The sequence below is a fragment of the Mus musculus genome, chromosome 14 (genome assembly GCF_000001635.26).
Source record: "Mus musculus strain C57BL/6J chromosome 14, GRCm38.p6 C57BL/6J".
Taxonomy (NCBI): Eukaryota; Metazoa; Chordata; class Mammalia; order Rodentia; family Muridae; genus Mus; species Mus musculus.
Window position 1 is genome coordinate 41,332,712 of NC_000080.6, and position 24,258 is coordinate 41,356,969.

At 41.1% G+C, this 24,258-nt stretch overlaps 1 protein-coding gene and 1 pseudogene across 3 annotated transcripts; both read left to right on the top strand.

Annotated features, from left to right (window-relative positions):
• Positions 1 to 1,968: 1,968 nt before the first annotated feature.
• Gm52139 lies at positions 1,969 to 5,396 on the top strand (annotated as a pseudogene).
• A 7,637-nt stretch (positions 5,397 to 13,033) lies between these two features.
• Positions 13,034 to 23,802, top strand: Gm5798 (predicted gene 5798). 3 transcript variants are annotated; one of them, NM_001374762.1, is made up of 5 exons: positions 15,855 to 16,053; positions 16,773 to 16,935; positions 17,895 to 18,026; positions 18,729 to 18,910; positions 23,011 to 23,802. In NM_001374762.1, the coding sequence occupies exons 1-4, from the start codon at positions 15,924 to 15,926 to the stop codon at positions 18,898 to 18,900; spliced, it is 597 nt and encodes a 198-aa protein (NP_001361691.1). In that variant the 5' UTR covers positions 15,855 to 15,923; the 3' UTR covers positions 18,901 to 18,910; positions 23,011 to 23,802. The 3 variants fall into 3 exon arrangements, with proteins under 3 accessions (XP_017171741.1, NP_001361691.1, XP_017171739.1); XM_017316252.1 differs by lacking the exons at positions 15,855 to 16,053; positions 18,729 to 18,910 and adding an exon at positions 13,034 to 13,461 and having other exon boundaries at positions 23,011 to 23,628; XM_017316250.1 differs by lacking the exon at positions 18,729 to 18,910 and having other exon boundaries at positions 15,856 to 16,053; positions 23,011 to 23,628.
• Positions 23,803 to 24,258: the final 456 nt, after the last annotated feature.

A 24,258-nucleotide genomic window follows, 5' to 3' on the forward strand; every position in this document is an offset into this window, starting at 1 on the left:
GCAATACCTGAATATTCCTGAAAGTTATATAAGCTTAACAAGCATTGAAAATTGAATTCCAGAACAAATTTAAAAGCATGGTGTTGTGCTGGGCTTGGTGGTGCATGCCTGTAATCTCAGCACTCAGGAGGCAGATGCAAGGGGATTTCTGCATTCAGTTCAAGGTAATCCTGGTCTACAAAGTGAGCTCCAGGACAGCCAGACTTATACAGAGAAACCCTGTCTCAAAAAAAACAAAGAAAGAAAGAAACGCCTGGTGTAGTAGCATAAGAATACTTTAATCCCTGCACTTGAATGGCAGCACTTGCAGGCAGATATCTGTGAGTTTGAGGCCAATATGGTCCCATGAGTCCCAAAACTGGCAGGGCTTCATAGAGAGACCCTATCTCAAAGAATGAATAAATTTAAAAATAAAATTCTATACACACAATGAAAATGTGATATAGTTATGCAAGGATAACACAATAGATGTAAATCAAATGAATGTAACTCAGCACAAAAATAGTCTCAAAAACTAATAGTTGAATTGTCATCTCAGTACCTGCAGAAAATGCATTGGACATGTCCATCATCACCTCAAGATAAAATTCCTGAAGAAACTAGGAATAGGAGAAACATGCCTCACCCGAATAAATCTTCTATTCAACAAACATAGTAAACATTATAGCAATGGGAGAGAGAAAATGTCTGTATACAATAAGAAACAGGACCAGGGTATACATTCTCTCTACCTTATTCAACATAATACCCGAGACTTTGAAGCAATGAGCAAGTATAAAGAAACAAGGTGGAAAGAGAAAATCAATGTGTGGATCCCTGCAAACTCTACTTTCATTAGGGAAGTGCTCTTGGTGAGGTAAGAAGAAAAGTTAGGTCAGTTCAAATTAGTCAGCAAGGCTGGTTCAAACTTCTGGAGCTTGATGCCTAGTGGATGAATTTTTACAAATCTGAACTCAGTAAAACTTTGGAAAATGTTTCCTGTTGACAGGTACTACAAGAAAACTTTAGTTATGATTAGGTCAGAACTCCTCTTTACAGTATGTGACTTCAACCAAGCACCCATGACCTTTTCACCCAGAATGAGTTGTCCTGACAGAGAAAAGGCATGTGAGTTCTAGTAAGGAATTCAAACTTACATTGAAGAAAGGATACCGTTATCAAATGGTGCCTGGCCATGTGGGTTCTCATATATGTGAACAGAAATCAGATTCCAAGGTATGACACTGGACTAAAGTCATATCACTATTAATTAAAGATCTTATTATAATAGGTAGAAATTCCTAAGAGAAACCACACCAAGATGTAGGTAAGGACACAGGTTTCTGGGTAGAATTCTAGTAATACAGGGGTTCACAGTAAATGAGATGAACAGATGATTCCAAAAAGGAGTGAAATGGTGAATAAATAATGAACCACATTAAATATTTTCAGGCATAAAAGGAATGAAAATTTAAAGAAAACCACACCAACATGCAATCTCATTCCAGACAGCATCTGCACAATTAAGGGAACAAACAACAAATGGTGTGGAGGATGTGAGGAAGGGAGCACTATTCACTAATACTGGAAACTAGCAAAGCCGCTGGAGAAAACTTTGGTTTAGAGGATGCTCAAAGTCCTGAAATAGAACTGCATTCTATGCTGCAATCCTACATTTAAACATTTAGCTGGAAGATTGATGTTAGTAGAGGTGCCTGCATACAAGGATGTGCACTGCAGCACTGTACACAAAAACCACATCATAGAAAATGCCTGGAAACACATTACAAGACCAAAACATTGGGAAATGGGAAATTTTATTCAGATTGCACTTATGTCATCTGCTGAAGAATGGAGGGAATGGAAGACAGTCAAAGAGATGAAATGAACCAAAATCAAAAGGACAAATGCCACACATTTTCTCTCATCATGCTGAATCTAAACTTAAATTAAGATGATATCAAAGGTTTACTGGGAATATTCTGAGAAATGGTCAGTATAAAGGATGCGGTGTGATAGGAGATGATGAACAGAGAGAATTCTATGAAATGCATTGTTTGCATTTGTGACAATGTTGCAATGTGCACATAATAGATGCTATAACAGCCTATGTAATAATACATGGCAGTACATAATATTATACAAAAGCTTGAGGCCTGAGTTCAGAGTCCTATCACCCCTATCTAAAGCTTCTCATGGAGTCATGCACCTGTAATAACAGCAGTGGGGGGACACCTAGGCAAATCCCTGAGTACACTGGGGAGTGTAGCCAATTGCTGAGGTTCCTGATCAGCGAGAGATCTATTCTTCAAAATTACAATGTTACTGTGTTTGAGGCAGATTCCCAGTAGCAACCTCTGCCCTCAACTTGTATGCACAACCCCACACCCCTAAAAGAACATTGTCATGAAGCATTACTGACTAATGTATTGATGTCATCCCTTGTAAACTTAGTATGCTTCATTATGTCTTCGGCTTCCACTCTGTTCAAACAACTTTCTGACAGTTCATTGCATGGTGTCTTCTCGCTAAAAGTTGGTTTCTGTAGAGTAAATTGAATTATTTCATTATGGTTTTTTTTTAATCATCTTCTTACTTAAATTACTACAATGCATCTGTAGTAAAAAACTGATTGCAGTTTTCTATTGCAACTTTTATTCCTTTAACCTTGCTTCATATTGCAACAGAATTAATTTTAAAAAGAAAAAAAACCTATGGTGAAATTAGTAACATGGTCTAATATAAAAAAAAACCTTACAAGCAATATTTCCAATTTAAGCAGAATTTTGTTGATTTTTTTCTACAAAGTACAGAAATTACCCCTCCTGTACTTTTTTCTCTCTCTTGCTTTAAGATGTTTAAAAGTTTTGAGATCTACATATATAGGTTTGGGAAAACATCAAATTATTTTCAAAGACAGCTATTTTCTTTTACTATTTGTAGAAAGTCTTGAAGACCTTTCCTCCCCTTCACCAAAATTCTCATTCTCACCTAAAGTAGCTGCATCCATTTTTTCCTCAGGTTTAAAGAGACATTCTTACAAAGGTTCAAATTTCAAAGTTCCCTTTGAAGCACTTAAATTAAGCACTCTTCTTTATGTGTGCACGTGTCTGTTATTTTGCAGTAATTTTTAATACTGAAATTGAATCTTTATAGCTCTCCAGAAATACCTTGGTGAGCCCTCAACAGTTTCTAACCACTTAATAATTGTGACCCCGGGCGGCCCCTTCAAATAGATCCTTAAGTGTGCTTGGCCATTCCCAAACCATAGCCTCTGTCCAAACAGAAAAGACAGGGCTTTGTGAGGCAGAAAGGAAGGGAGAGAAAACAAAACAACTGTAGCTCAAGCTGAAAGTGAAAAGCTCTTGGACAGATTAGTATTTTCTTTTCTGCACTGCATCCTGCCAACCCTCTTCCCCCACACCCCACTCCTGATAAGGTCCGGTTTTGCGTGTAGGAAAATGTTGTTACCTACCACCCCATGGAACCCCCATAAGTACTGTTGCTCTATTTTGCTTTCACCTGTCCTCATCAGACTGATATGCCCCCTGTGTCACCCTGTCAACACCCCAACTCTGGGAGACCTTTGTTTTTGAAACCCTGCAGACCTCCAACACTGCACCCCACTGGATCCCTTTCAAGCCACTTATTTTCAGTCGCAAGATTCCCCCACTAGAGTGTTTGCAGTGAGAACCTGAAATTTTCATTTAACTTTCCCTGCCCTAGGTCCTCCCAGTTAGGAACCTATCACTGCAGAGAAAAGCCAGGGCCAGGCCTGGCCTTGTTCACTTGCTCCAAAAAGACTTTAATTTGCACACTTGCCTCAGAGTGGTTCTGGGGCCAGGAGGCTCACAGGTCCATGCCCTGCATTCATCCACTTGGGCCCCCAGCTGGGACCAAAGCCCTTAGGCCCTTGAGCCTCCTCAGCTGCCCTGCGGGTGGCGCCCTCTGCCATCCCTCCACCCTCTGCCCTCTGCAGCAGTGCACGCCCCCTGCTGACAGAGTGCTGCAGCAGTAGTTAGTTACTTGCTCCAAGGGGCGAACACGTGCAGGGGCAGGCAGACACTCCTGGACCGCAGGAATCGCGTGGGTGGGCTGAGTGGCGAGGGTCCCCGGCGAGGATCGGGGTGGGTGAGAGTAATGGGGTGTAGGGGGCTGTGTGGGTTTAATCTTGGACTAAAGTTGAGACTGGGTAGGTTATGGGGGCCAGCTGGGGGGAGCTAGATGAGCCTCCCACAGCGGGGACATCAGGACACCAGGGTCCTATGCCAGCTTGAGGCCCGGATTGAGGAAGGGCAGCGGAGACCAACAATATAGGTATAAATATTGAGCCATGACATTGACCTACCCGGCGCCTCCCCTCCCCCCCGTGCTCCCCCCCCCCCCCCCGTACTCCGGGCACACTCTGGGCTGCTGGGCAAGCACCCCCTCTTCCTGTACTGTACTCATCCCCGAGGGGCCCCAGCGACCTTTTCCTCCCTAAGACTGCAGGAGCCCTGCTGGGGGGAAAAGTAACTTGATTTTTCTCCAAGAAACCTGGCCAGATTAGGAAGCCAAGGCAATAGAGTGGAGGAGGAGGGGAGCTGGTGGAACCCAGTGGAAGTCTCCTGGGCAGTTTGATCACACTTTCTCCTTGTCCTCCTGTCTCCTCCTCGGTGCAGAGATTGTGGGCAGACTATGTAATTGCTGAAGAGGGGGAAGAGGAGGGATTGGCGCTCTCCTGCAGCACCCAGCAAGGTGCAGCAACTTGGCTAGGTGGAGTTTCACTGCAGCTGCTCCCAGTTTGCTCCGGAGGGCTAGGAGGTCAGTCCATCTAGCCTGGTGGCCAGTACAACTCAGGGAGTCCCTGAGGCATGTAAGGCAGCAAGTGCGCACCCGGTTTCACTGTGCCACGCCGGCAGCTTGCAGCCAGCATGGAGAAGGACAGCCTGAGTCACACTGATCAGCAGTATGAGTGCATGGCAGAGACTGGAGAAGGCGCCTGCCTACAGGAAGGTGTTCAAGGCCTGCAACCTGAAGAATGGCAGCCCCTTCCTGACTCTGAAGCACTTGGGAGTGCAGACCAGTGAGGAGGGCATGCTGCTCTCCACCATCCAAGAGGTGGCGGTGCTGAGGCACCTGGAGAATTCAAGCACTGGACCATGGTCAGTTGAGCCAGGAGCACTGGCTATGGGGTCCAGGAAGGTGCTGGGCAAGGGCGGCTGGTGGCCCAACTAAAGTTAAGAGTTGAGTTTCCCCAGATAAAACCGGGGACCCTGCTAGACAGAGCAGAAAAAAAGCTTCCCAGCAGCCAAGCTTTTCTGAAGAGCTTTTGCTCTGCCTGCCCCAAGGGGTCCAAGGGCATTGGGTGTCTTTCTTGGGACAAAACCAGACAACCCCAGAAATGTCCCTCCAGCCCTTACTTAACTTTTCCTGTCCGTGGGGGGATTTTTGAGAGACAGAGTGAGATAGTTATCCAGCTTGCAGATAATTAGAAGGAAACTTTAAGGGTGGAGCATAATGTAAATAAAGTTTAAGAAAATGCAGAAATGTGCAAGAATGTGTTTGCCAATCACACCCACAGTGGTGACTTTTTTATATAGGTGTAAAATGGCTTCTGCTAGTCTTAGAAGTTCTGAAGTTTAGACTCTGATGCCTAGTGTTAAACATTGTTTGAGAAATATCTCTCAAGGCTGGGTACTGGGAACACTGAACCAGGGAGATCCAGAGTTCAAGACCCTCCTGAGCTACAAAAGACCCTGTCTGAGAAAAGAAAGGGAGGGGGAGTGGGTGGTAGGGTGGAGGGGATTGCATCTCAAAAGGTTTTCTGATTGTATCATTTAGTGTCTGTGGACTGGTATGAGCTGACTTAGAATGCCTCTCTCATTGGTTAGATGTGAGTCTGTGCTTTAGATTCTAAAGCCTCTGTTTTCCCTGGAAGAGTTGTGCGGGTGGGTGGGGGAGGCATTCCTAACCCACTCTCCTGTGATTGAAGAGAATGGTGTTTTCTTGAAGATGCTGGGATTTCCCCATTGTGCCTTTTCTCATTCTCTTTTTTAAACACATGCATAGCTGGAAGTTAAAAGGGAAAGCACAGACTTTTCTACAAATTAGGTGATGAGTTAACATTCTCAGCTCTTCTCTTTAGGGGGATGATCTTGGCATCTTCATCCTGTCTTCTCATTCCTGTAGGGATTCCTTAAAACAAATATGTGCCTACTGTATGCCCTGGTGCATCCCAGGACTGATGAGCCAATAGTGTCCTACACACAGATTTGCTCTAGTTTTACGTTTCATAATCTTGAATTCTGGAGCCTTTGTCAGAATAAGACTGTACAGCCAGAGTGTTTCCATTCCACAGGTGAGTTCTGTTTGTCATCCTTTTAGACTATGAATCTATCTTTGGAGAAAGTATTCCATGGCCACTGTGTGCTCCCTGAGATTCGTGTTTACTCCTTCAGGTTAGTCCAGCCTTGAGTAGACTTTGAAGGTACAGATAGAACCAGAGGCTGATGAACACCTCTTCCAAATGACTAACTTGTCCAGTCACTGGTTTTTAAGCTTTTCCCATGTTATTTTATTTCGGGATTATCAAATTGACCCTTTGCTTTGATTTCTGGAGATCATATACAGACTTTGAAATGATAATCCCACTCAATCTTATATAAAAGCACTAAGATTAGTTGTCCTGAAACTACTTAAGCAGTTACTCAACATCCTGTAGGAAGACAAAACACAAAATTAAGAACATATAATAGGGGACAATTTACTCCAAAAGAGAGAGCAGGGTTTGTAGACAAGAGCAAACAGCCAGTAAGGCTCAGAAACCAGTGGGGCTCTGCAGCCTGGAAATGGGACAACAATGTATGGTTCGGTGCCATTCCTGACAGACAAGGTCAGAATTCATCCTCATCCTTAGGGAATAAGCCACCTCCAGATGAAAATTAAAATTGTTTCCTTCAACTACCCTCCCAGCACACAAAGAAACCTGTCTTAATTACACAAGGACACACAGGTTAGGAAGATTAGCCAAGACCTTCTCAAGTCTCATAATCTCTGGATAATTTAGAAGTTCAGTTTATTTATTATTTTTAAAATATTTTTTATTTAAATATTTTCTTTATTTACATTTAAATGTTATTCCATTTCCTGGTTTCCTCTCTGAAAACCCCCAATCCCCTACCATCTCCCCCTGCTCACTAACCCACCTACTCCAGCTCCCTGGTCCTGGCATTCCTGAGCACTGGGGCATCGAGCCTTCACAGGACTAAGGGCCTCTCCTCCCATTGATGACCAACAAAGCCATCCTCTGCACAATATGCAGCTAGAGAAATGGTTCTCTCCATATGTACTCTTGGGCAGTGCTTTAGTCCCTAAGATCACTGGGGTACTGGTTGGTTCATATTGTTCCTCCTATGGGGCTGCAAAACCCTTCAGTACCTTGGGTCCTTTCTCTATCTCCACTACTGCAGTCCCTGTGATCAGTCCAATGGTTGGCTGAGAGCATACTTCTCAGTATTTGACAGGCACTGACAGAGTCTCTCAGGAGATAGCTATACCAGGCACTGGTGAGCAAGCTCTTGTTGGCATCCACAATAGCACCTGGGTGTAGTGACACTATTGAGAATGGCAGACAGATGGGGCAGTCTCTCAATGACCTTTCATTCAGTCGGTGCTCCACACTTTGTCTCTCTGTCTCCACCCATGGGTATTTTGTTCCCCCTTCTAAGAAGAACCAAAGTATCCACATTTTGGTCTTCCTTATTTTGAGCTTCATGTGGTCTGTTAATTGTATCTTGGATATTCTAAGCTTCAGGGCTAGTATCCACTTATAAGTGAGTGCATACCATGTGTGTTCTTTTGTGATTGAGTTACCTCACTCAGGATGATATTTTCTAGTTCTATCCATTTGCCTAAGAATTTCATAAATTCATTGTTTTTAATAGCTGAATAGTACTCCATTGTGTAATTACATCACATTTTCTGCATCCATTCCTCTGTTGAGGGACATCTGGGTTCTTTCCAGCTACTGGCTATTATAATAAGGCTGCTATGAAAATAGTGGAGCATGTGTCATTATTATATGTTGGAGCATCTTCACGGTATATGCCCAGGAGTGTTATTGCTGGGTCCTCAGGTAGTACTATGTCCAGTTTTCTGAGGAACCACCAAACTGATTTCCAGAGTGGTTTTCAATCATCAGTGGACTCATTTCCCAAATAACATGACATAGACTAAAAGACTCAAAAAGTAAACAGCACCCAGGGTTTTGCTGCATACAGGATATGCACCTCACTGACAAAGACAGATACTACCTTAGAATTAAAAGCTGAAAAACAATTTTCCAAACAAATGTTCCCAAGAAATGAGAAGTAGGCATTCTAATATGAAATAAAATCCACTTTCAGCCTAAAGTTTTCAAAAAAGATAAGGAAGGACACTTCATATTCATCAAAGGAAAAATCTACCGAGATAAATTGTCATATCTGAACATCTATGATCCAATTGCGAGGGCAACCAAATCCAGAAAAGAAGTTTTACTAAAGATCAAAGCACACATTGTAACTCACACAACACTGAAGGGAGACTTCAAGTACCCCACTCTCATCAATGGTCAGATCATGGATACAGGATCTAAACAGAGACACAATGAACCTAACAGAAGTTATAAACTAAATTGATTTAACAGATATCTATAGAACATTTCATCCCAAATCAAAAGAATATACCTTCTTCTCAGCACCTCATGGCACCTTCTACAAAATTGACCATATAATCACTCACAAAACAGGCCACAACAGATACAAAAAATTGAAATAATTTGATGCAACCTATCAGATCACCACGGACTAAGACTGGTCTTCAATAAAAACAAAAACAACAGAAAGCCCACATATACACATGGAAGCTAAACAATGCTTTCCTCAATTATAACTTGGCCAAGGAAGAAATGAAGAAAGAAATTAAAGACTTTTTCGAATTTAGTGAAAACAAAGTTACAACACACCCAAACTTATGGGACACAATAAAAACCATGTTAAGTGGAAAACTCATACCTCTGAGTACCTCCTAAAAGAAACTGGAGAGAGTATACACTAGCAGCTTGACAGAACATCTGAAATTTCTAGAACAAACAGAAGCAAATATACCCATGATGAGTAGATGGCAGGAAGTAATCAAACTCCGGGCTGAAATCAACCAACCAACCAAATAAACAAATAAAAAACTATACAATGAATCAAAAAACAAGGAGCTGATTCTTTGACAAAATCAACAAGATAGAGAATCCCTTATCCAGACTAACCTGATGGCACAGAGACAGTATCCAAATTAACAAAATCAGAAATGAAAAAGGAGACATAATGACAGAAACCAAGGTAATCAAAAAAAATAATCATCAAATCCTACTACAAAGCTGTAATCAACAAAACTGGAAAATCTGTATGAAATGGACATTTATCTTAACAGATACCAGGTACCAAAATTAAATCAGGATCAGATAAACCATGTGAACTGTCCTATAACCCCTAAAGAAATAGAAGCAATGGGTAAAATCTCCCAACCAACAAAAGCTCGGGACCAGATGGGTTTAGTGCAGAATTCTTTCAAACCTTCAAAGAAGACCTAATACCTATTCCCTTCAAACCATTCCACAAAATAGAAACAAAAGGAATGAAACCCAATGTGCTCTATGGAGCCACAGTTACACTGATACCAAAGCCACACAAAGACCCAACGAGGAAAGAACTTCTGAATTTCACTTATGGATACCAGTGCAAAATTATGCAATTCACTTCTCAAAAACCAAATTGAAGAACAAATCATGAAGATCATTCATCATTATCAAGTGGACTTCATCCCATGGATGCAGGGATGGTTCCATATACAGAAATCCATCTGCATAATCCACTACCTAAAAAATCTCAAAGAAAAACACTACATGATCACTTCCTTATATTCTGAAAAAGCATTTGACAAAATTCAACATCTATTTATGATAAAAGTCTAGGGAAGATCAGGAATTCATGGCCCATACCTAAACATAGTAAAATCAATATACAACAAACCTGTAGCCAACATCAAACTAAAGGGAGAGAAACTGGAAGCAATCTCACTAAAATGAGGGAGTCGACAAGGCTGCCTTCTAAGTCCCTACCTATTCAATATTGTACTCAGAGTCCTAGCCAGAGCAATTAGACAACAGAAGGAGGACAAAGGGATACAGATTGGAAAGGAAGAAGTTTAAAATACCACTATTTGCAGATGATAGGATCATATACTTAACTGACCACAAAAGTTCCACCAGAGAATTCCTTCTTTTTTTTCTTTCTTTTATTTTTAAAATTTTTTCCTTTATATATTTTAAACTCCAGGTTTTTTGTTTGTTTTCTTTTTGTTTTTGTTTTGTTTGGCTTGGTTTTGTTTTGTTTTGTTTCGAGACAGGGTTTCTCTGTGTAGCCCTGGCTGTCCTGGAACTCACTTTATAGACCAGGCTGGCCTGGAACTCAGAAATCTATCTGCCTCTGCCTCCTGAGTGCTGGGATTAAAGGTGTGTGTCACCACACCAGGCTAAACTCCAGATTTTATTCCTCTCCTGGTCCACCCCCATACCATATGCCATACCACCACCCCTAACCCCCTGTGTCCACAGGATGTCCCCACCCCCACGCCCATCAGACCTTTGAACTCTCTAGGGCCTCCATTCTCTTGAGGCTTATGTGAATTTTCTCTGACTGAATCCAGACCTGGCAGTCCTCTGCTGTATATATTTTGAGGGCCTCATAACAGCTGTTGTATGCAGCCTGGTTGGTATTGCAGTGTCTGAGAGATCTCCAGGGTCAGGTTTACTGTGTGTTCTTGTTCTCCAACAGGGTTGCCTCCGCCCTCAGCTTCTTCCAGCTTTCCAACAATAGGGGTTAGCAGCTTTCCATAATTCAACCACAGGGGTCAGCACACAACCAATGGTTAGAAGCACTGACCACCAGAGAACGGCTCAACCTGATATACAACTTCAGTACAGTGGCTGGATATGAATTATATCAAACAAATTAGTATCCTTATTTTACTCAAAAAATAAACAGCCTGAGAAAGAAATTAGGGAAACCACATCCTTCTCAATAGTCACAAACAAAAGAAAATACCTTGAAGGAGACTCTAACCAGGCAAGTGAAAGATCTGTATGACAAGAACTTCAAGTCTCTGAAGAAAGAAATCAAAGAACATCTCAGAAGGTAGAAAGATCTCCCCTTCTCATGGATTGGCAGGATTAATATAGTAAAAATGTCCATCATGCATCTACAGATTCAACGCAATCCCCATCAAAATTCCAAATCAATTGGTCTTATACTTAGAAAAGCAATTTGCAAATTCATTTAGAATAACAAAAAAAAATGTCATAGAAGGGTGAACAAAAGAGTCACAGGAGGAAATGTGGAGACAAGCTGTGGAACTGAGACTGAAGCAAAGGCCATCCTGAGAATTCCCACCTGGGGATCCATCCCATATACAGACACCAAACTCAGACACTATCAAAGATGGCAAGAAGTGTTAATGGCAGGAGCCTGCTACAGCTGTCTCCTCAGAAGCTCTGCCTGAGACTGATGAATACAGAGACAGATGCTTGCAGCAACCCTTTGGAATGAGCATAGGGTCCCCAATTGAGGAGTTAGGGAAAGGACTGAAGGAGCTAAATGGGTTTGCAACAATTGGAAGAACAACAAAGTCAATCAACCAGATACTCCAGAGCTCACAGGAACTAAACCACCAATCAAAGAGTACAGATGGAGCAACTGAAGGCTCTAGCTACATATGCAGCAGACAATGGCCTTATCAGATATTAATGGGAAGAGAGGCCCTTGTTCCTTTGAAGGCTCAATGCCCCAGTGTAGGGGAATGCCAGGGCAAGGAGACAGCAGTATTTGTGTGAGTGGGGAACTCTCTCATAGATGCAAATGGAGGGGGCATGAGATAATAGGTTTTGAACCAGAAACCAGGAAACAAGATAAAATTTAAAGTGTAAGATTAAAATATTTTAAAATAGAAAAAAAAAAAAGAATTGAAGACCCAGAAATTTAACCACATATATGGACACATGATCTTTGACATAGAAGCCAAAAATATACAGTGGAAAAAAGAAAGCTTCTTCAATAAATTGTGCTGGTCCTACTGGCAGTAAGTAGGTATGTAGAAAAATGAAAGTAGATCCATATTTGTCACCAGGAATAAAACTCAAGTCCAAGTGGATCAAAGACTTCAACATAAAACCAGATTCACTGAATCTAATTAAAGAGAAATTGAGAAAGAGCTTCTAACTCACAGGAATAGGGGCAAAGTTTCTAAATACGCTCAGATGGCTCAGGTTCTAACATCAAAAATTGACAAATGGGACCTCATGAAACTGAAAAACTCATGTAAGGCAAAGGGCATAGCCAGTAGGACAAATTGGTAACCTACATATTGGGACAAAATTTCACTAACCTTCCATTCCAAAATATCTAAAGAACTCAAGTAGCTAAACACCAAACAGAAAAGAACCCAGTCTGAAAATGTCGTAAAGAACTATAGAAAATATTCACAACAAGGAACCTTGAATGGCTGAGAAGAACTTAAAGAAATGTGGAAAGTCCTTAGTCTTCAGGGAAATGAAAACCAAAGCGACTGAGATTGGTATAAGGCCGTATAATTTCCAATAAAGAATGGCCAAGATCAAAAACTGGTAAAAGCACATGTTGGTGAGACTGTGAGAAAAGAGAAACAAAACTTCATTTCTGCTGGGAGTGCAAAGTGCTATGACAACTATGGAAATCAATCTGGAGATTCCTCAGAAAATTGGAAATAGATCTTCCTGAAGGCCAAAGACTTACCTTCGTGGCCTATGGCTTCCTAATTTCATGTTTCACCCAATGGCTTATTATTTAGATCTTCCTATTGGGTTTCGACTTTGATCTTGGTAAGCATTTGGTCTCTTTGATTCTCAAACAGTTCTCTGTCCTCACACATTTTTGAGGTACTGCCAGCCCCAGGGACATATTTTTTTCTTCAAATTTCTCCAAATCTGGGGACTTCTAATATTTGGGGAAATTGAGTGACAAAGGCAATGTATGTTGAGCACTTTAGTGTCCAGTGCTTATGAAACTATGTGTTTAGATATGGTAAACCTCTAGGACATACTTTCGGAAAGAAGCAGTATGCTCTTAGGTCCCCTGTGTGACCTCACTTAACTTTGCCAGCTTTGTGGGCTGCTGTACTGCTGCTTGGAGAACAATTGGGAACTCCTGGAATAGATGCCTCATGTCTCATTGCCTTTGCCAGGCTTAGGACACTAGTGGGAGTAGGTTTGATGGGACATTAACAAAACCAGGGCTTCTTGTGAACCATCTGAATGCAGCACCATGTTCCAGGACAGTTCTGTATGAACTTCTCATATCCAGGAAATGGAGCAAGAGGAAAGCCAAGCAGAAGGCATCCATTTCCAGCACCCTCAACACCTTTTCACAGGACGGGGTAAGTTGACTTTGGTAGAAGAAGAGATGTCCTGAGATAGTTGCCCCTCATCTGATCAGAGAATAAGAGTTCATAAATTTTGGGGAAACATTGTGATTGTGGGGTTGCAGTAAGCATCATGTAATGTGAATGAGCAAAAACTATATTAAAACTAAAACAAAGTTAAAGTATTATCAAAATGGGGCAAAATATATTGTTTTACTAACTCTAGTATGTATACACTGGCAAACACTTTAACATCTAGAATGGCTAGATGTTGTAAAGTAGGGTGACTGTGTCATTGACACATACTGTGTACATAGCAAAGATGAATAAAATGGAGGACTTGCATCCCAATGATCCATTACTCCCCTCACATCAAACTGACTGTGCCACCTTTAATAGAAATCTGGAGGCTTCTTTTCATCCTGGTCTCAGAGCTCATCCATAATACAGTACCAAAAATGCTCTGGCTATGTGTTCCTGTGTTGCTGGCAGACTTCTGCCTCAGGCTTCAGAGGCACTGAAGGGCCAGCTTTGGCCTTCTGAGGCAGCCATTCTTTCAGCTATACCAGGCCCTCTGCCACCTAAATGGAGACTTCCACAAAGGCCTGTCATCTCAAAAACAAACTAAGTTAATCCAAAATATTGAGATACCACTCTAGAGTCATGGTGAATTGGTTACATGAGACCATAAAAGGTAACTAATGTCCCTGTGACTGTTTTCCTTCTTTGAAAGTGAGTAATGAGATCATCTGAGGAATAACCACTCCTGACTAACATGAATGATAGGACTGTACAGAGCATGGGCTTAACGTTCTAGGTACAGTGCAAATAACTGGGGCAGTTAACAACAAAAACCGAAGGAAACAATAGGAATACTAACAACATTTTTTAAAAAACCTGAGTGCTGGGATTAAAGGCATGTACCAACTCTGGTTAGCTTTATTTGTAATAAAAAACAAACAACCCTATTACAGTTCTCGCAGTTGCCGTAGAGGGAGCTGTGTGATACTGTGTGCTGCTTCCTTTCCCCAGGTACCTCAGGTCTTCAGTCTTCTACCAGGTGAGCTGGACCTAAGAACAGCCTATTTGACCTTCCTACTGGCATGGCATGATTCTGCAACAATCCTTTTCTTGATAAAAAAGAGCACGTATGGAGTAGACCCCTTGTTGGTGCATCCGGAATCCTTTAGGCCAGGAAACAACCAAGCCACAGATAGTGAAAAACCAAAGGAAAAATCACATTGCCAAAATATGGGCTCCATATTGGAAGAAAAGGCCCTCAACTTCTAAGGTATCAACAATATCCACACCCTCAATTGTGAGCTCTGCATGTTGGTATTGTGTGACTCCAGGTGGTAGTCAAAGGCAGATGTCTTCCAGCAAAAGACATACATGATTTTTCATCTTGCATCTCTGAGGGCAGGTTGCATTATAGCACACATTCAGCACACCCAGCATAAGAACACAGAAGCCTCAGATGACAGAGCCAAAGGGACTCCATCCTGAACTTATGGACCCATTAAAATTGAAGTCTAACCTGAACTCAGGCCATTCTACTCCTTGCCCTACCTCCTGAGATTTATGTTTGCTATGAGTAGAGTATTATGATACAACCCCAGCATCCTCATGCCTGCACTTGGGAATTCAGGAAGACTGATATTAGAGAACTGATGGCTATGAGGCTACAATGCAGTACAGTCCAGGTTGACCTTTTCTCATTGATGCCCACTTTAATTGTCTGGTTGTATTTAGAAAGGGAGGGTGTGCAAGTTAATAATTTGAAGATGGGACGGAAGGTTTACCACTTTATATTTGTCCTGTCACTGAGCTTGTATGTTTCAAAGAAAAGGGAGTTTTCCTTGCAAAAGATGGGATTGTAAATGGGAGATTTTGTGAAACACATGGATATGTATATAGGAACAATGCCAACTATCAAGATATGCACAGTAAGAAAATATTGTCCAGGTTTTATACAATTAAAGGTATTGGAGAAAGATATTGGCCTTTGTGAAACAGGGAAAACCTGGGGAATTAGACCGTATGTCACATGAATTCACTCAGATAGTATATTTATTATTGAGAAATATCTCTTACATTCACCATCCCTAGAGATTTGGATGCTAACAAAAATCTCTTATGCATGTCAGGGTCCTAATCAATGCTTTTCATCAAAAGCACTTGTCTTCTAATGAAGCAGATGAGAAAGCTCTGAATTTAGAAAGAGTTTTTTGCCATAGGGTATTTACCAGGTTACAGGAGAGGCTCCAGGAAAGGCACAACAGAAACTGGTCAATTTGAGGAGAACTAGATATCAAATAGGCCTTAGCCTTTCCCAGTGACATCATCAGTAATGCCTTCCATGGACATTCTATTGTATCTAGGAGAGAACTAGAATCTTCTGTGATGTCACTTGTGTTGTGGTTACAAAAGCTGCTTGTGGGATATTCCTTCAGTGCCTTTTGCGTTCCCAATCAGGCATGTTTTCCTGGCTGTGCAGGTTATTTCACAGGGAGAATGGCGATCAAGGAGAGACAAGACCAAGGCAGAAGGAATCTGGCATCCCTTCTTGTAAAAACAGAAGAATGAAATCATTCTGGGGAAGGCACAGTGAGTCCTGGGCAGAGTTGGGGAAATTTCTAGGCTTGAGCTGAGTCTTCCCTGAGTAGATATTAAGAGCTGGAGCCTTGGACTTTCTTAATGACAGACCAAGAGACTAGAATTTCTGACAATTCATTTGAGAGAGGCAGGAATTGACAAGTCTGCAGCTCCTTTTATAGTCGCTATTTAATTTCATTTAAAGTGTCAAAGAATGCCCTGAGAAGGGACTATGGGAATAAGTATGTGTCCCTTATTGGTAGGGAGTTGAAGCCCTTCATCTTCTAGATTATTGTAGGATACATGAGTCTCTGATGCAGAGAACAGAGGAGGATTCTAACCTGGTCATGTGTTGAGGTCTCAGCCACTTTGAGTTTGAACACACATGACTAGGTATTGATGGTGCTAAGCACTATGAACTTCAGGTTTTCTTGGCATAACATATGACATGAGCTGAAAATGTTCCCCAAATCTTTATATCTGAGGCAGGTTATGGATTTCAGGGCAAGGGGTAATGTAATAAAGAGTCTGTGTTAGTTGGGACCAACAGTGGTGGTTGGGAAGAGGAATATAGCTTAGCAGACCAGCTCAAATATAGCCTTTCTGCTTCTTCAGTGATTAATCCTGTCTCTAGCTTTTCTCTTCCTCAACCTTCTCCTTGGGACTCTGAATGGTCTCCCCTAGCCTGGGCCATCAACTATGCAAATGCATTTGTGTTTATCTATCTTCAGTGTCTGCTGGGAAAACATCATCCCAAAATTGCAACATTACTAATCATATGAAGAATATGAATAAACTAGATGATATGAAATTTTATATCAGGAAGATAAATGCTGAGAGGTTAGAACTTTTTCGAATCTTGGACATTGACATGAATACTGATTTGAACTACAGGTAAAATTATGCCCTGTATCCTGTTGACTGTATTGTGTCCTCTCTGTAAACCCACATTTTCTCTCATAATGGAGTGTATCATCTCTCACATTCATTATAAGAAGTCTTAACAGTTGTTTAATTGTTGGATGAGATAAGTACTGTGTGTTCTATAGTCATCCTCTTTTGTATTTGCCCTTGTGGGGCTTGGAGTCTGATTGGTTCTGACAACAGCTGGAAGGACCTGGTCACAACTGCTGCTTTACTGTGTAAAAGTGCAATGTCTGCAGGTCATTACTGCTTTACTCTAATCTTGTTCATTGTACTCTGAGACTATGGAACCTACCTGGATTTATTTGGTGTTTTAATTGTGTGTGTGTGTGTGTGTGAAATTAGTTGTGTGTGTGTTTTGTTCAGGATCTGAGGTTCTTAGACCTTTGATGGGGTCTGAGGATTTGTTTGATACACAGTTTGTAGGGCATGATAGTGTTGAGTCCTTAGAGGCCCAAGTTAATCATCAGGGTACTTTGTTCCCTGTGTTTACCTTGGTATCACATAGGAATCTCCTGGGGTAGGAGGTGTTATAAAGCCTTTTTCTTGGTAAATACTAGTTATGTCCTCTGAGAATTCATATAGCAATAGGATCCAAGGATTATCCCTGCCTTAAAACTAAGAGGAGAAAAAAGCCTTATATCTAAGGACCAAAGCCTGTGGGACAGTCTTTAGAAACATCTCACAGAACTAGTATATTCCTTGAGGCTCACGTAAGAAGCTCTTGAAAGTCACCCATCTCCATTTGATCCCCTGGCTCTGCTGTCTTCTGCTCAAGATATTTAATCAGCACCAATAGGACCCACTTTAAAGGAGCAAGGATGTGGGATACAATTGGCTTGGGTAGTCCAGATACAGCCTTTTTGCACATGATACTTGATTGCTTAGTTCAGAGGATGATTTATTCTTTGGGCCATGCTCTACCACAGGATGAACACTGAATTCACCATCATTAAATCACAACATGAGAAGACAATGTTGGATATGGAAAAAATGACGCAGTCAATAAGTGATACCATTGAGAAGTACAAGGAATTCATAGAAGATAAGGATTCCTACAGGTGAGTCCCAGACACAGCTGAGACCCTGCACTAGGCAGGGAATACTTGTGTCCTTCTAAGACTTTGAACAAAAGTAAGAGCTCTAGTTCTATACTATCTGTTTCTTAATAGGAGCCCTCCCTTGAGGAAAGGGTCTTGGATTTGTACCACTTGGACTCAGTTTTCCTAAGTGTGAAGATTGTCCAAGACCATCAGTCTTTATTCTTCCAAATTCAGGATCCTCTCTATAGAAACAATTTCCACCATGCTGGGAATCTCAAGCAATCCTGACCTCTAGGGTTCTGACAGCAGAATAAAAGATCTGGGATCCATGACAAAAATCGAAAGAGTTTATACCTTTTGGGTCTCCTCTCCTCCCTCAGAGGGGATTTGCACTCTTCCTACTGATGGTTTTCTGGTACCACAGACACATAAGCAAACCATGAGGTACATTTCCTCCTCTGTGATGTACATGGGACACTCTTAGTGTCAGGGTTTTCAGAAGTCCTTTGCTTCTTGTCGCATGTGGCTGGTCCCTGGATTTGACCTGCCTCTATTTTGGACTGATGGGTATACTGTGGTCTCTAGTCTGGGGCTGTCTGGGGATCAGGACCCTTGCAGGTATCATAGTACTTGGAGGAGTGGCAGGCAAATGGAAGCTTGCTGGGAATCACCTTTTTTTGTTTGTTTGTTTGTTTGTTTGTTTGTTTGTTTGTGGTTCAGCTTCATACACACCTACCTCCTGAAAGAATGCAATCAATTGAAGGAAAAAGTAAGGATGTTGCTGAATGAGAACAGAAAGCTGCTGGTAGAGCAGGCTGACCAGGAAACATCCTATCGTGAAGAAAAGATGTTCTGTGATGAGGCCAGCAAGAACATACATCCCAAGTGCTAAGCAGTAGCAGGTAGGATGCTGTGTATCAGAGGCAGATTAGCCTCATGGCTAACCATAAACATAGACAATCCAATGTAACAGTCCACCAACTTACCCAGGCACTCACCTGTTTCTCCTCCAAGTGTTTATTTAGGTGATCATCTACAAGGCTTTCTCTGGAGGTAACCTTTTTCAAGAAACTATATGTTTAGCAAGCAAATGTTTCTGCCCTGCTATAATCTGCAGTTCACTAGGGGAGATTAGTTGATTACTCATCACAACTCTACATGATATTAAGTTTGAAGGGTGCTGTGCTGGAGCCCTTCTTTAGATCAGTGGAGAGCTTTGAAGGAAGAAGTAAAGTTCTGAAGCTCATTTGCTTTATGGGGATCAGGTAGGATTCCAGGAAGGACATCGATTGCAGGGATGATAGCTTAGTGTAACTGACAAATAAGTGGATTTCACTGTTGCCTTTGGAAGTTTTTGTCCCCCACCCCAACCCTTTCCCCTGTAGATCTTGATTCACACTGAGTGAACCTGAGTAGCAGCTTGTCAGTCCTATTTTCTTTGAGTGCTGTTGGAGTTTTCATTCCTGGGCCTTGTGGTCTGGAGCTCACTGAATGAGCAGGGATGTGGGAAAGGCTTCTCACAATCTCAGTTGGTGTGAGAGTTTTGAGGCTTCATGAAATAATTTCTCCATATATACCCCTCATTCTTACCAAGAAGAATGTTCTTTAGGGATTTCTATTTCTCTAGTGAGAAGACTAGAGTTGAATTTCTCAGTTTAAACATCTGCTCTGCATAGTCTAAAATATTTGTTCCTCTAGCATGACAGATTCTTCGTTGTTTTTTGCTCCCTTGTTTTTATGTGTGTGTGTGCTTGTGTATGTGTGTTTATGGGTGCTTATGCCAATTTGTACCTTTGTGTGTATTTTGTAAGGCCAGTTAAGGACATCTGATTTTGTGTAGTCATTCTTAACTTATTTCTTTGGGCCTAGATCTCTCAAAAAACCTGATCCTTCCTGTTGTTTGATGTCCAGTAGACTTTTCATCTCCTGTCTACTACCAACAAATCATTAAACAATACTACTATTTTTAAAATAAGTATTAGATTTCTTAATTTTTCCTGCTTAGAGTTGTTGTCTGGGAGATTCTGGCTTGTCTTATGGCATACATAGAAGCCTATAGTGCATGACTCTGCTGACATTGTTTTGCTAAATATATTTTGGACAAGGCTTTGTTTCAGGATAGATTCTCACTCAGATTTGTGCAGAGTGCTGCATTACAGAAATGTCACAGCAGGTCATTTAACTAGATTTCTCCTGACTGATATTGAGGATGATTTAATATCACATAATATGTAATGTGTTGAAAAGTTCCTGAGTAATGATCAAAAGTCACAGTCTTCGTCGGATGCTAAAAAGGACTCAGTGTAGGTTTAGTGAGGGGACTGATGAGTCAAAATGTGGCTTACTGAAGGCTATAGGTAGAAAGCTCTTTCTTGGCAATTTAGTGCTACGTTGTCCAGGATATCTGTGTAGAGATTGTAATGTCCTTGTAGGGCCAGCAAGTATTTGCATAGAAAAAGTTCCTGAAGAGGAGATAAGTACAGGTCAGGGCTGCAAAGCTCCCTTGAGTATAAAAGCCTTGTACACATCGTAGGTCCCACTACATGCTCATACAACAAAAATATGCTAGATAAGAGCAAGAATTTCATTGATGTATGTGTTTTTCTGTCAGTCTTTGTGTGGTATGTGGTTTGTGTGTACCAGCTGTGACTCAGTGTGTTTATTCTAAGTTGTGTGTTTGTGTAATGCAAAATGCCTTTGTAAGTGTTCGTGGTATGGATGCTTGAATATACAACAGTGTTTGTGTGTGTATATGTGTTTGTGTGTCCGTTTGTCTAGACATCCAATCGTGTCCGTCTCTACCGACCAAGCCTGATGAGTAAAGGCCCTGAGATTTCAGATTGCACCCATGAAAAATCAAATACAGCAGTCCATTTAGTATGCAACTCTACCTAGCTCCCAAGGGGAAAAAAAAGGGACACAAAAGCTCATGTAAAGTCAGACTTTCCACTGGCTAGGGCCCATATTACTGAACCACATTGAAATCTTTTGGAGAAAATCATCGGAATATGGTACATAGAGTTGAGGAGGAGGTTAGTATATAAAATCCTGTTATGTCCCTTTTCTGCTCTGGAAGAATTGTGAAGGCCCACTGTAATGTCAGGTGGCTCACTGTGTCTTCTCAGCATTCCAGATTCTTTCCACATTGCTGGCTACCATTGCCTTTCCAGCTTCCTCTACTCAGTAAAACTTTGCCTTATAATTTGGTTTGGATTCTAATCATTGAGAGATTGAGTTGCTTGTAGCTGTACCTGCATCCAGCAGAATTCCCATGGCTGTGCTGCAAAACAGGGCATTTCAGGAGCCCCTTGAGGGTCATAATAATCTAAAGAACTCACACTATTTTATCTGTGTAGCATTCTGCAATTGCTGTTATTCCAAATCATTTTCTCAATGTTAAAATCAGCCTAAATGGGGGTTGGGAGAAATGAGCACCTTCAGACAGGTCTGGTAGTATAAAATCAGGTAGGTGTTTGAGAAGCAAGGTTCAGAAAGTAGAAAAGAAGTCCCCTTTGACCCAGAGATTCCAAAACAAGGAGTAGATATACACAGAGTCTCTAGGTACATGAGGTCTGTAATGATCCTCAGAGTAGTCTGGAAGAAGATGATATCCTGATGTCCATCAGCTAAAGAGTGAAAATGTACTATGTGATGCAGCCCTTTCATGAACTATTGCTCAGTGTGAGATAATCCATGCAAGTAGTTGACGTTCAACTAGTTAGCCTCATATTACTCCAAATATCCCTGACACAGTTATATTATTTGAAGAACATTGTTCCATTGGATCCTATTTATAATGACTTCCTATTTTTCTGGGATCATACCTTTGGACACCAAGTCGGTCAGGCCATGATAAAGGGAGCCTCTAATGGAAGGAACTGTTTACTTTGGGACAAGACTGAAACAGTGAAGGAGAGGCTAGTCCACCACCAACACGTGATCCTTTGCTGGCAGAGAAGCCTAATCTACACAGCCTTTGGAACTTGCTAAGACAGATTGAATAATGTACAAGAAACCCTGGTTCATGAGGGGAAAGCATATCTCTGACTGAGCTGTCTATATGCTTTGCCCACTATGTACCTATCCCATTTAAGATTTGTTTTTTATGTCTACAAAATATCCTGGGAGATTTTTCTAATAGCATTAACTGGGGAATCTAAACAGTTTGCTGAAGTATAAGGTGCTAGTGTTATGTGAATACAAATAATTTGTATATTTGACAGAGTGCTCTACAACAGGCTTAGATATACAGGTGTGTTGTTATATTCCTTCATGGCCATCATTTTAAAAATTCAGTTCCTAGCCATGGGAATATTTTCAGTTAGCACATTCTTTCTTAATTTAGGCCTCATGAAGTGCCTGTGGATTTCATGTGATGTGTTTTCTCTGGGTATTTCCAGATATAGGGGTTGATGAGTGGAACCCTGTCAGGATCCAGCACTAGAGAAATAATCATAGCCTTCACTTCAATTCTAGGCAGGTTCCCTATAAGGCATCCACATGGTTTTCTAGGTTGTTCACATCTCCCTTGAACTCAGATTTGGACATTCCTACAATGTTATTATTCAATATATTATACCTGGACTATTGGAGTAATATAGTGGTTTTCTTTTCAACTCCAGTAAGGTATGTAGTTCACAGCTCAGTTTCTAGCCATTTCTAAAAGCTGAGAAATAATTACAAGCCCAAGTGCTGTATGACACTTGGGGGTGCAGGTAATGACCTCAGCAGATGATAGGTCATAAAAATAGATTGTCCAGCTGAATAGATCTAGTGTGGGACATAGAGCTGAATTGAAAAACAGTAACCGGGGCCGGGCGTGGTAGTGCACGCCTTTAATCCCAGCACTTGGGAGGCAGAGGCAGGCAGATTTCTGAGTTTGAGGCCAGCCAGGCATTACAGAGTGAGTTCCAGGACAGCCAGGGCTATACAGAGAAATCCTGTCTTGAAAAACCAAAAAAAAGAAAAACAATAACCGGGCCATTGTTCCTTCCTGCCCTAGGTGTGAAATACTCCAGCAGAAACTGGAACATGGAACAGACCAGCACAAGGTCTCCTTTGAAGATAACTTCTATAGGGGGATCTCTGCATGTACAAAGCAAATATTTCATCTCATCCCCAGTAACCATGGCTATCATCTGCTGCATTTTCTTCCTTTACTTTTGTTTCCTTGCAATGAATAGCCCTTAAATCATCTGGGCTCTGGCTCAGCAAGAGTGAACATGCAGAGGGATTCAGACATGTGCTGAGACACATCAAGAGCTGCTGGGAAAACAGGAAGATTCTGAGAGTGTAAATTTTTCTTGTCCTGATAGGTCATCAAGGAAAATTACAAAATCATTCTACAAAATCACAAAGACTTTGACCTAAATTCTGTAACATGTTTTCTGCTTAGTCTTGGGTGTCCATATTCTTCAAAACCGTACTCCAAAAAAGAGACCTACTTACATTCCTCTTGTAAAGACTGTTATCAGAAGTAACTTATTTTCTACTGTGTTGCCAAAGACAGCCATGGGCTGTAAGTCTGTGCTGCTAAATGACAGCCAAAGAAGGCTCTTTAGCACAATTCTTGCTTTTAGATTTTGGTTTGAGCTTTGATTACTTTTGTTCTTTGGTTTTCTTTAGTTTCATTAGAAGTTTTGTTGTTTGTTTCTTTGGTGTTGTTTTGTTTTAAAATTGATTTAATATTTTGATAAGACTATACACTGTATATATTGACTGCCCACTTTTAGTTACTATTGAGTAAATTGGATGTATTCTTATGAATAAAACAGTGATCTCTAACTCTTCACTCTTAAGAAACTTCTTTATTCAGGTGTCATATCACCCTATTGAAATCCCACAACTATCAGACACAGATGGATCCAAGTAAGGGGCTTGGGTTCCAAAATGACTTCCCAGCCAGACTGAGCTACAAAAGTAATAGATTGTACATTCAGTGTGTCTAGTGTGTCCAACTCTGTGGATTCCAACTTCAAGATGGAAAAATTATCCATGCTGTATACTTGCATGTCAAATATTTAGCTGCTACTAAAATACTGTGAATGACAGTGTTGAACAAATTAATGAGAAATATATCAGTATTTCTGAAATGTCTTTCAGGAAATAAAAACATATTCTAAGGGAATATAAAAGCTGGTAGAAAACACACACATGTATGCTTCTGCTTTCCTTCAAATGTTCTATCAGTGGTAAATACTTCTACAGATATTCAATTTTAGGACCTTTTGAGATAGGGATGTATTATATT

Excerpts from the sequence above, each read along its gene's own strand:
- Gm5798 (XM_017316250.1), top strand. The coding sequence starts at position 15,924 with ATGTTTTCCTGGCTGTGCAGGTTATTTCACAGGGAGAATGGCGATCAA. Across the intron at positions 16,936-17,894 it reads AATACTGATTTGAACTACAG|GATGAACACTGAATTCACCA; the intron begins GTAAAATTATGC and ends GCTCTACCACAG. Across the intron at positions 18,027-23,010 it reads GAAGATAAGGATTCCTACAG|GTGTGAAATACTCCAGCAGA; the intron begins GTGAGTCCCAGA and ends TTCCTGCCCTAG.